General features: G+C 38.7%; 1 protein-coding gene across 3 annotated transcripts in view; it reads right to left on the minus strand.

The window, feature by feature from the left end:
- The window catches only part of MYRIP (myosin VIIA and Rab interacting protein), a 209,652-nt gene that overhangs the window by 48,809 nt on the left and 147,853 nt on the right, over positions 1-12,990 (minus strand). For all 3 annotated transcript variants that reach the window (XM_050312054.1, XM_050312037.1, XM_050312045.1), the window contains exons 4-8: positions 5,121-5,257; positions 3,387-3,470; positions 2,794-2,891; positions 2,385-2,465; positions 614-763 (exon numbers count right to left, since the gene is read on the minus strand). In XM_050312054.1, the coding sequence (XP_050168011.1) occupies positions 614-763; positions 2,385-2,465; positions 2,794-2,891; positions 3,387-3,470; positions 5,121-5,257 (550 nt within the window). The remainder of the gene's footprint in view (positions 1-613; positions 764-2,384; positions 2,466-2,793; positions 2,892-3,386; positions 3,471-5,120; positions 5,258-12,990) is intronic.

Here is a 12,990-nt window from a genome sequence, read left to right on the forward strand (position 1 = left end):
GTCCAAGTCTACAGCTTATTTTAACTTCTTTTTACTTGCCGCTCTTTTAAAAGTGTTACTAATGCAGCTTGTCAGATTTTCTTCAGCTTTGTAGCAGGAGCTAAACACATTACGCTGCAAAATAAGTGAAAGGAGGAAACACTCTTTAGTGTAAGACATAAATGATGCTCTAGAGTTGGGTTTACTTTTTCTTTGTAGGTGGCAGCTGTTTCTTTAAGACTGCTAAAGAGAAAAAGAAACATTACAGAAATCTAACATTATACAAAAGAAAACATAATGCTCAACAAAAATCTAAATCAAAGCTAAGCAAGCAGAAAAACTGTTTAGAAGAACAAACACTGAGGCATTGAGTCCTATTAACATTCAAATCAAGCAGTGAGATTTCTCATATCTGAAACTTAGTACTCCTCAACACAACACAACGTCTGTGATGTACTTCCATGGCTCATGGGATGGTAGGAAACATGGGCAACACTTTGTCCAGCCATAGGTTTAATGTCTGTTCTCTATAAGTCTCTACACACCATTCCAGGCAATAAGTATACTTATCCATGACCACAATCTGCTGGTCTTGTGCATCAGAAAACATCAATGGTTGTGCTGTGCCACTCACCCATAACGTGTAGGACCCCCTGCGGCTCCCTGGAAAAGTCAGCATGCTCTGATCTGAGACAGCGACAGATGCCAGGCCGCTGCTCCTGGATGGTGGCCATTCAAAGTCAGCCTCAGCCTGCTCGGTTTTGCTTTTCTGCTTCTTTATGATCTGTAAGGCAGGAGGACAAGGGGTGGGAGAGGAGAGAAAAGAGGGGCTCAGAAAGTACTGTCTGAGCTGTACGGAGAAAAACTACATTAACCCTCTGTCAAGGCGACCTGCCTAGGAAGAACATTTGAGTTTCCCTTTGCTCTTGCTCCAGCTCATGCAAAGGATGATTCTGACAACTTGCATGCACTTCTTCTCATCTGAAGTCATACTGCTTGCAAGCACATAAGCATTGATACAATAAATCAAAATCAAGGGCTGTAGGAACAATAATGAAGGTGAATTAAATAAACATGGAAATTTGTTCCTACGGCAACACTTTAAACATTAGCAGTGTTTAAGTGTCAAGTATTTTCTCAGACAAGACTTTTTGCCAAGAATCACAAAATACTACATAGGAGGGGAATTTCAAATGCTCCCATGACATCTAGACACATTTCTAGTGAAAACAATGAGGTCTTAGGTGTCTAGGAACAATTTTTTTTTTGAGAATCTACACTATCTTAAGAGAGAGAGAGATCATGGAGGCTACCTGTCTCCCTACACTGACAGATTATATCCCACTGTACTTAATTTCCACAACTTTCTTTGACTCAAATATAAAATATCTACAGAATATTATTATATGGCATAAAAGATCTTATTAGGCAGCTCTTGACAAAAGCAGTAGCAATTCAAGCTTGGCTGAGGCAGGTTCCTGACTATGAAAGACCCAATAAGTAGAATTAATCTTCTAACATCCCTATTAAAAAAGAAGGCAGATTATTTTTCATTGAGAAAATGCTGCTCTTCTGGCTTTTTTTGATAGCCTTATAAACAACATGTTTCTCTTCTGGTGTGTGATACATTGTTTAATGCCACACCCCATACACATATGTGGCAACTAGCTTACTTTATATGGAAGGAGATTATCATAGCAGACTGGTTACTTTACTGATCATAGGAGCTCAACAGCACTCTGTTCATGCTAATCTTGCCTTGCTCAAACTGTCCAGACAAACTCAAGGGGTATTTGTTCCCAGTAGCCCTCCACTTTTGTTCTTCATCAGTGCCAGCTGCGAGCTTTGCAGGGAGAAGAACGAGCTTTATGGAAAAAGCCACAGATATCTGACATGCCAAGGGTTCTGTGATTTTGTCTGTGTATGTGTCTCTAGAAACATCATTAACAAAATTCTATTTTAATGGTTGATGTTTTCTTTGAATGTATTGCAGATGCAGGGTTCAGGAGAGGGTATGATCAAGAGCCACAGCTCTTGCCACTGGAAAACTTCATGCCCTTGGGGAAGTGAAGTACAGATGTAAAATTCCATCAAGCAGGGGCCAAGAAAGGATATCACAGACCTCAGGGAGTAGTACCTCTCAGCACAGACCTCAGGTAGTAGTACCTCAGCTCTGAGGGTGTAGGGCATCAGGTTAAGCACTGGATTAATCTCATTTATAAATTGATTTCTCTGTCAGATGTAGCTGACTAAGCCTATACTGTCATAGTTGAAGTTTCAACTTGTCATTTACTTTACTTTCTATATTGGTATCATCCTTTTTGCTGTTAGCAGAGTTAAAGTTCACCAGACTAAAGCATTGTGTTTCGGCTATTAAACAAGCTAAGGAAAAAAGCATCCCATACCTTTTGCACAATGGTTGTGGCCAGCTCTTCTATGAGGTCCTCCTTGTGCTCCTGCAAGTAACAAGCTTCATTCTGCTTGTCCTGCATGAAAATGGATATCTGTATTTGCTAAAATCATATAAAACCAGCCTTTCCACAGAAGTTGTATAGACTGGGAAATGGATAATATGCCCTACTGGCACTGTGGGAAAAAATTCCAGGCACTTAGATTGCATGTCACCTTCTGAAACGTAACATGCATCTTGGATACCAGTTCATAAAATCCGTGTCCAACTCTTTAGGTATAGCACGGGATAGCCACTACCTCTTTATGTTTTCTTTTGTATCTACTTGGTTTTGTACCACTACCCAAATCAAAAGAAACATAGTTGTCCTATTTAAATTAATACATTTTGTTTGAAATTGTTACCAGGCTGTCACTGTAGGTCTCTGCCTTAGAAATAGCTTCTTCCACTGCTTCCTCTGCAACACGTAAGGCCACAGCAAGGGTATCCATCATGCTGTGTCCTAGATGAAGAATAAGATAAAACCACCATGTTCTTTATATATGCACATTTTGCATAATGAGCTCCAAAATTCAGACTCATATTCTGGACATACATTAAAATCCTATACTGTTCATGATAAAGTTCATTTCCTCAATCTATATTTATGCACAGCAAAATAAACAACTTAAGACAGATAAATTTGTCTCAATCTCCATGTTTCTTCCTAAATGTAAATCTTAAATACAGGAAAACAGAGTATTTTTTATGTGGCTGTTAGAAGAGAAGTAAAAAATTAACATTAAGGAAATCACACTAGAATAGGCGTGTATTAGCTGTACACACTGAAGCAAAATATCCCAGCATGGTAGGCAAAAGACTTTTAGTATCTTGTTGAATGTTTCAGCCAAAGTATTTTTGGATCTGTGAACAAGACTTACCAGCGCTCTAAGCTAAATTGTCCATTAATTCAAAGTGTAAGGACTGTGTTTAATCAAAAGAGTTTTTAGCAGCATACCTTCTGTCTGTTGGTAGAACGTAGAGTCACTGCCACAAATGCTTCCTTCATTCTCAATGCTTCCTTCAAACAAACTCCCTTCGGCTAAAAGGAAAGAAAGACAGAATTTCGTGTTAGTATTAGATGTACCCATTAACAGTAGAGGCATTATTAGATTAGAAGATTCACTCAAGATAAGGTGGCAGTGCAAACAGCGAGGGATAACTGGAAAATTCCTCCTAGCTGTTGTATAAATCATGACTGCAGCAGCTTTTGTACAAAACATGTTTGCTTTTATATCAAAGACCTCTCATTCACTTTGGGTGGAGAAAACTATTACAACAGTAAAAGAGAGGGGAAGAGGTTAGTAGGCATAAAACTCACATGGTGGAAGTACAGGGAATTTGCCTTTACTATGACATTTTGGGTTCAAATAGATTCTACATTTTAAAGGGCAATGTTGTATAAATAAGACACCTATACAAGTATTTATCTTCAAATGGAACAAAAGGTTTACTTTACATTCACACAGAGAGTTGCAGAAAGTTAGCAATGACATTTAGACTCAAAGGCCTTCCTCAGAAAGGTCTCACAGAGAGTGCACATGCCACTGCAACTTATCATGGCACCGTTCACACTTCCATTCAAGGAACAAGTGACACTATGGCTTAAGTAAAGAACTTTCATCATAAAAGTTCTGAAGCATCCGTTGCCACAGTTTTTACTTCCATTATTCCACTTTTGCCCTCAATGACACAACTTTGCTTGTCTTCATGTGTATTTATTCTCCATTGTTAAGGAAACTTCTCAAGAGAAATAGATTTGATACCGAGAAAGAAAAAAGACTAATAAATCACAATTTAAAACATAGGTCACTTCTCCCTAGAAGATTTTATGTCACTTTCATAAGAAACACCTAAAATTTCCACTCAGGTCTAGAGAGTCTACTTACGATCCTCTGTAATTTCAGAAAAAAACAAAGTAAAGACTGTAGAATAATTACCAGTCTCTGTACAAATGTTAAAAGAATCACATTAGTAAATTATCTAGTCAAATATATCCAAAGAATGTCAAATATTCAGCTAGCTGTGTTTTGAGTAATTTGCTGAAGTTACCAGTATGACACCAAACTCCACTTCTTCCAACACATTTTATATGTCCAGTTACTCTTCTTATGGGGTGAGGTATTAGAACACCATAGTTAAGGGAGAATTGTATCTTCATTTAAAAGGATGATGCCAATACTTTATCAGTATCTTTTAACTATTTATAAACATAGATAAAAAAAAATGTGGCCAGTTTCAGATCCTTAAGCATGCAAAACTCTTGGTGAGGGAATCTAAGCTTTAGTCAACTTGGATACTGAATGGATCCCATGTTAATCAGATTTTGTTTCAAGCACCACAGAAATATGCTCTAAGATCAAATGTGGTGCACAAAATTATTTTCTCATTCACTGACCACTCAGGAATGTGAAAAATTTTGGGACACAAGCTAGAATACAAACTGTAATTTACTTTACAGACAGTACTGTATCAGTGACATAATTAAGATAAAACATTCTTTAAATTCTTAAACAGCTCTCTAGACACTTCACCTATTTTTGCTCTCCACTGAGGCATTTCTTTTGCAAGAAAAAAAAAATTGCTTTAAAAAGATCTCTGTTGAAATAATCTCAGAATTTCCTTTGTCTCAACTTGTATGTTAGAGTAGATATGAATAAATCTTATAAGAAATCAACACAGCTGTTCTTACCTACTGTATCAGGACAAACTCCGCTCTCCAGCCTATGCTTTTTGTACAGGTTCTTCAGGACCTTGGCACTTCCAAAACACTTAAAGCGGCTTTTGACATTATTATAGTACCAATCCAGAGACTGGGTCCTTAGGAGCCTAAAACAGAAAAATAAACTACATATTTAGAATGATTCTACAACAAATAAATGTGGGGGAAAAAAAAAAGAAAACAAAAAGAAAGAGGATCTTTTAGACCTCACAGCATAAACATATTAACTTCTTTATTGTTTGTAGTTCACAAGTGTCTGGTATATTAAGGTAAAAAAACCCACAATGTAATTCATAAGTAAATATCTTATTCACTTTACTCAAAGTTTTATTTAGTTTTGGTTCTACCAGAAGAGGTGGTCTCCCTTTTATATTATAATGCCAACACTACAGCCTCTTAGAAAAATACAAACAAGACTTTGAACAGCACAGAAAGGTTTTAAAAATAGCCTTTACACAAATATACAGATACTGTAGGAATACCAGCCCATTAATGCACCACAAAAAAAAAAAAAAAAAAAAAGAAGACATTTACATAAAAATACATCACTGTTTTTATTTGGGGAAATCCATATAGTAGAGAAAGCCTAATCAGAGGACCTCAAAGCAGAATGAGCAAAGAATGGCACAACTGCGCTTTGGTTTCTGACTTTCAACAGGAAGCATCACTGACGTCAATAATTCATCCTGATGGATTTCTCCCCAGAGTTCTGATACTTTTTATAAAGCCATGAGATACTGGCAAGCTCTGTATTCTTCTCAATGTAGTATGTGACAACTTGCTTCACCTGTTACTTCAGCAGAGTGTGGAGAGAATCTGTGCCCTATTCCCAGGCAACAGCAACCACAGGTGATTGCAGGGTAACCCACAGTGGGCCTGTACGTTTCCTACCAAGGGTGTCACTGGAGAGGGGGGATCCTAGGGTTCTTCCTATAAATTAAAGCTGACTTATTCTTAGCAACAGGATTTTAGAGAACAAAAGGCTAATGTTAGTATCCAGTGTCACTATAGGAACTCCTAAAGAAATGATGTTACTATCAGGAGTTCTGGACTCACAGCACTTCCAGACCTGGACATATTCAGATGATTTAACTCCATTTTTTTAAAGCTGGGGCTATGTGTGAAAAACAAAGTAAAATGAAAGTCCCCCTGTAACCTTTAGATTCTCCTTCAAGGACTCTGCAGTTTTCTTTATAAAGTGCAAGGCAAGCGACAATGCACAATTTTTGTTTAACACACAACATTTCATAAGTAAATAAAACCTCACGAATTGACAGACCAGCAATGTAGTTCTTACTCAGCGCCGAACCTCAGGAGACACTTGTTAAGAAACAAATATACTGAACCTGGTTTCAACTAAGCGCTTCCAGTCCAAATCCAGATGTTTTAAGTTTCAGTATACTGATAAAAAAGGAACATCCACTTCACAAAAAGCAGAACAACATAATATGGTCCACTTTTCTGTCACCACTGGAAAGCGTTTAGTAGCAAACACTAGCAGTGGAAAATTAAAAATAAAAATCAGTGAAGCCTATCGTATTCAAACTGTGAACCCTTAAAGTTACATTAGCTGCTCTACTTAAGTCAACTGAAGAAAAAGCACATAATGGAACAGAAGTCTATTTTTTCTGTATCCCGTGCCAGCAAGTAGATGAAAGAGAGGTATTTACAGATAATGTAATAATATTAGCCCTTTACTATCTATTTGCACAGTAATATCCCAAGCCTAACTATGGCTCCCAGGAGGCTGATCGGTTTCAATATTCACCATTTTACAAATATAACTAACATGTGACAAGAGCAAAAATCCTTTTCATTTTCTGGAAAATATCTTTACATGTGGCACACAGATGATGGACATCTGATAAAACACTAGTGTCCAGAGCACAAGCAATGCCTTTGTCTGCCTGTGAAGTACAGAATCTCTGAATTCCTACAATGCTGACACCAAGAAATCTGTTAAGATGGCTGTCCAAGACCTGACCCACTGACCTGGGCTTGGCCGCTGGCACAGTGATGAACCTGAATGGACGCAAATTTCTCTCTCAAACCTGCAATTCTTTGGCATTTTGAGAACCTGCCTTCTTTGTGGGCAGGAACCACTCGCTCTCATGGAAACTGCATCAGAATACTATACCTTCTGCTTGCTGAATTTGATTTGCTTTTGTCCACTGAGTTTCTACAGGTGCTGAGAGTACAAGAATTCAGTCAATAGCACAGAGACACAATCATTACGATGGATAAAACTGCACTGATGGGTTGGAAGGGACTTAGCAGGAGTTACTGACCAGAAAGGATGCTCTTCTGCCCAGTGAATGCAGTGATCCATGCAATTCACAAAACAGTTTCACAGCACCATCACCATGGATTCACAGCACTGGGAGTCCTCAAACACATTGCTTTAGGGCTTTCAAGATCACTACCAACTACCTTAGCATGTTTACCAAGCAACCTCAGCTTTGCTAGCTCAAAACGCCAAACTTGTTCTTAATATTCAAACTGAGTGACAAGGTAAAAAAAAGCAGAGAGTCACCTATCTTTGTATACCCCATGCGAGTTAAGATAGTTATGAATGCTGACCCAGCAGCTTGGAAAAAAACAAAAGATGGGACTCATTGCAAGCTTGCTTCCTCACCTCTTTCCTCACATCACCATGTTCTTCTGGGTTTGATCAATACTGCTTCTTTAGAAACAGAAAGCTAACAACACTGGATTTTTTTATGAAATAAAGAGTATTTAGCAACTAAAACAGGTTTTGTACTTGTAATGATTACATTTTCTGTACGCAAACTTCAGAAGATTCAAAAGGATAGAGATTATACATCTCAAAGCAACAATGAACAGAGATGCTTGCCTCTTCGTACTCGTTAATCTGGTGTAAACATGAGGATTGGGATTTTATTTTTTAGATTTCCTCATTGCTGCAAGATTAACACTTCATGAGTAACCTAATCATGTCATGCTTCTCTCCAATGTGTTGGAGAGATACCAACAACTCTAAATCTATGCCTCTGCCCTGTACATGTTTTGTAACAGATTACAATGCCTCCTCTAAAGCTTTTCAGCCTCTTAACTTTCAAGTAAGTCACAATGTCCCTGCTGATTCCTCCTGGGGAGAAAGGATTTGGAGAAGAGAGAACTTCTCTTATAGGTACTAAAATAAAGGACCCACTCAAAAGAGGAATAAGAGCATTTTCGCCTTATTTCAAAATCCTTTAATGTTGACCTATATTCTAAAGCTGTTTTCTGCAAAAGCAGTCCACAAGTCCAGAATAATGAAAGACTATGACAGCGCTAGCATTAAATTGTTGGAATGAAACCCTCCCTTATTAAATCTAATAGAAAGTGTGAAAGTTCTCTCTGTGAAATGAAAGTTCACACTTTAGGGATATTAGTTGTCTGCATTTTAAAGAAGCAGGACTGGTTGAAGCCATTTCTTGCTCTTTCTGTACCACAAAGACTGTTATGTCCTTATTGCTACATAACAGCTTTAAACACTAAGGACATTATTTATGTTACATAACATTGCCATGGAGTTGAGTTGCATTTTGATGTGTTTTTGGCAGAGGAGAATACTGTGATTTTAAAATTCTGCCTTCCTAGCAAGTGTGAAAGCTAGGCAGACACTTCTGATTTAATAACATTAAAATTTGAACGAGTATTAAAAAGCCTCTGTCCTTTTTATAATGCAGCAATGCATTTGTCTTAATCAAGCAGCACCATAAAAGAGGATAAGTCCATTAAAATCTTTACAAGTGGTTTTCAGTACAATTCTCACCCGCAGCACCCAAATAGTAAAGTTTTAATATTTTCCTGAGGGAAAGAAGTACATCAGCTGTGCCAGGGAGTGGCAACATGAACCATCTCTCTCATTATTAGTGATTGCCACAAGAAGATCACATGAAAAACATCACTCACACAAGTACTCATTACTCAAAGCACAGGAGGTTCTCTAGTGACTGATTTACCACTCTAATTCTTTTTTGTTCTAAAAAGTTGTGAGGTTTTACTTGCTCTAACGGCAGCATGAAGCTTCTTCAAGAAATTTTCTCAAAAGGTTTTACAAACTTAATATTCATAATCTTACTCTTACTTTGTAATGCAAGCTGGACTACGAGGAAGCATTTTATAATAAAAACATTTTTCCATTTTCTATTTTTCCATGAAGTTTGTGAGAAGTTTCCCCCCACAAGATGAACTTGTCACTTACTGAGCTGCAGCCTTTCTGTAAGTCCAGAGGTGCTTCCTGAAATCCGAACTTACGTTATTTGTCAGAGTGAATATATAGTCACTGGGAGTTTCCTTGGTGCTGACTTGCACTGGAAGATGAAGCTTCCTTTTTCAGCTTTTCACATCTATGTTAATGCATCTTCAATAGCTTTGTGCTGACAGTTAGGCCAGTAAACTCTTCTAGCCCCTCAGTGGCCATCCTATGCCTCTCCTGCTGTGCCAAGGACTTAGTGTAACACCCAACCTCAGATGTCACTTGAGATCTGCATTCAGCAGTTGGCTCATTTCACTCAGGAAGGGAGCTGCTTTACAATTGCTGACCTTTTTACTTTTGCGGATGTGACAATTTTTAAAAATTAAGTAAAGAAAATTTAAAAAGTCAAACAAACCCACCTCTGAAATATAGGATTATCCACAGATCAGAATTGCTGCTCTGTAGGAGATTACAAAACACAACACAACCACATCAAGCTGAAGAAATATTAGAAATGCAAATTGTTAGTGGAAAAGCAACATCAGTGTTTAGTTTTCACTCTCTGAAAGCACTCCCAAGGCTTCTTGAACTGCCTTGAGGCTCAGCCATGAGTGAAGTGATGGACGGAGTGGAGTGGGAGCCAGGAGAAGACTGCCTACTGAACTATGTCAGACTTGGGACAGTGGTGGACAGGGCGCCTCCAAAGCAGACATGCTTAGCCACACTGCTGGTCTGGAGGCAGAGCCATGCTGCAGTTAAATATTATATATTCTTGTCTTTAACTATGATGTTCCCTCACAGACAGGTGACTGGTGCTGTGGGACTGACATCCTTGAAGCCTTGGCACCTCCTGGGGAGCTGCACATCCATCACCCTCTGGCTTGCATTCGTGCCATGTTATGCATCAGTGGTTGGGAAACTCCAGCTAATACAGATTAAGCTGTCTCAGGCACACCGGCTGTCACAGGCCCCCCCGACATGGGCTCTCTCCCCATACTGACTCACAATATGAAGCTCAAGGCCCTTGTTTTCATTTCCCAGCACTAAGTGTCCTCAACCTGGTGCCCAAGGAAACAATTAGGATTTAACCTGTCGCTTTTCATTTACTCGTTTTGGAGTAAAATTGCTTCAAACTCAACATCCTAAAATATTCTTTCTCTGCCAATAGCAATATTTGCTTTTCTCCTTGGGCTGATGTTTTAGAGCTTGTAATGTACTGCTCATTGTAAATTGCTGAATTAGAGGGTTTCTGTTCCTTTCAGTTTCAGTGAAATCAAACATACTTCCAGGTTCAAGAATGCAACTTCGCCTTCATTCCCTTCAGGATGAATCATTATTATAGCACACAAACAACAAACACATGAATATCTTGCAAAGGCTCAGTTCTCTAAAATCAGACTCTAAAAACAAATATTGAGAAAGTTCAGCACCCTGAAGCCCTGAACTTTGGCCAAGCTCATGTCATTCCAAGATGGAACTTATATTTCCCCGACTATTTTGCATCTCTCCCCTGCCTATGAAAGGCAGTTGTTCACACCTCAAGACTAAGAGTTCTTAATCATTCAGTCCAGCATGCCACTTTGAAACACTTCCTTCCCAAGCTTTAAGTTGAAATTCTATTTATTTTTTTCTTCATGGCATTCTGCAGATCACCTATCACTCAAGAAGCGCTGTTCCAGAAAATTTCTTCCTCCAATTATCCACAGCAGGGGGCTGCACATGGATTACACTGTGACATGTTGAAGTGCCATGGAACACTGACTCTGCAGGTGCTTTGCAGGAAAGGCTACAGCAGTGCACGAGGAACACAGTGCTCTGTGGTCAGCAAAATCTGAGTAACAGCAGAGGAGAGACCATCTCAGGTCAAAGCATCCACCCCAGAATGAAAACTGTGCAGCCCAGTGAAACTATCATCTGTCTTTCTCACAAGTGGAACAAAGGCAACTGGCCGTGTCGTTCACAGTGAAATCATGACTTTCCTGTGCCAGCCCAGTAACTTCACTGCAGTCTACAGTATGTTTGTTAATTATTCAGAGAGCTCAACCAACAGTACAGCACTACACAAGGAATTTCCTAAAAAACCCACATCCTTCCAACCATTCCCTGAGAAATTCACTGCTTTGATTGGGTTTTTAAATTCCAGCATGGAGCAACATACATGAAATAATAAAATAAGGTTAGAAGAGAGAAAACAAAGCTGTATTTGTTTGTTTACAGAAGACAGCTGTATATGTAACCCTCAAATTTACTTACTCTCTCTCCTTTATCTCTGAAACCAGCAATCAAGAAGTCGGGTGAGGGAAACAGACTAGATTTTATACCGAGAACCTACATATACTTTATGCATAGAAGAAAGACCAAAACTCATAACAAGCTCACCTAATCCTGGTTCTTGAAGGAAGTACTAAAACTTTTACCACCCTGGCCCCTTTAAATCAAGCTTCAGTGCCTTTCTGAAGGGAGATGACAAGGACTATTCACGGCAGTGTGTGCCAAAGTGCTGGAATCACTTGCTGTGTTACAAAGCAGGCTCCAGTAAGTGATGGCTAGTTTGTAAAAATAAGATCATGAGCCATATTAGTTCAAATAAAGGCTTCACCTAGCCTCTTACTCTTTCTCTGGCCAATGGCAGATGCTAGGGAAGAGATGACAGAAAAGCTGCAAGTGTGGAGAAACCCTGCTTTCAGCACACTCTGCACTTCTCAGCTCAGGACTCTGTGCTTGACATTACACCAAACCACCCTCGGAAGACACTTATTGATGGACTTACATTCCATAAGTTTGGCTATACCTTACCTAAATCTAGGAATACTTCTGACCTGCTCAAAGCTCTCTGATACTAAGAGTCTGCAGGTACATGCCATATAGAGATGCTTTGCCTTTCTCCATTTAAACATCCACCTCCTAATTCTCTGGATGGGCCATATATGCCCTGACGTGGGATGCTGCAGTAAAGCTGTGTAACACTGGTATGTAAAACTGGGAGCAAGCTTAAGTGAAAATACAGGCACTGTAGAACACCTAAGGAAAACCATCAGGTAATGATCTGGTTTGAAAATGAGTCCAAGTTAATGTAGAACCCCATTTTCCTTTACTGGGAAACATTTCAAAGCCCACTAACAAATGAGAAATATCTTAAATAGGTGTAATGCAGAATTCACTAAAAACCCTTTCTCCATTCACAGACATTTCTCTGTGCCATAGGTTTGTGACCCATATACTCATTGGTAGTCTTTTCTAATCTAATCTATGTTAAAATAAACCATGAGATTGCTGATCCTTAAACATATAATTCAATTACTGGACAGTAATCAGTATGTAAAAATCAGGAGTCAAACATATGTCTCTAACAGTCTTTTTGAAAACAAGAATGGAGAAGATACAGGTGACCCTCTTTTAAAAAAATCACAGACTTTAACTGTATTTTATTAAATAAAAGAAAAAAAGAGAAAGATTAATGACAATTTGTAATCCCTATGCTAATCTTTCTTTCCTCCAGTAGGAAAACAGACACAAGAGTAGAACATGTCAGCATTTAACTGAGCTATTTTGCCCTGTATTTTCCCTGTGAGGCTGTATGTCAGGAACTCCTGGCTCACAAAATTAATGGTCCCAGAAAGCATGTTTTGTTTTAGG

Source organism: Myiozetetes cayanensis, unplaced genomic scaffold (genome assembly GCF_022539395.1).
Source record: "Myiozetetes cayanensis isolate MyiCay16 unplaced genomic scaffold, myiCay2020 scf1, whole genome shotgun sequence".
NCBI classification, from domain to species: Eukaryota; Metazoa; Chordata; class Aves; order Passeriformes; family Tyrannidae; genus Myiozetetes; species Myiozetetes cayanensis.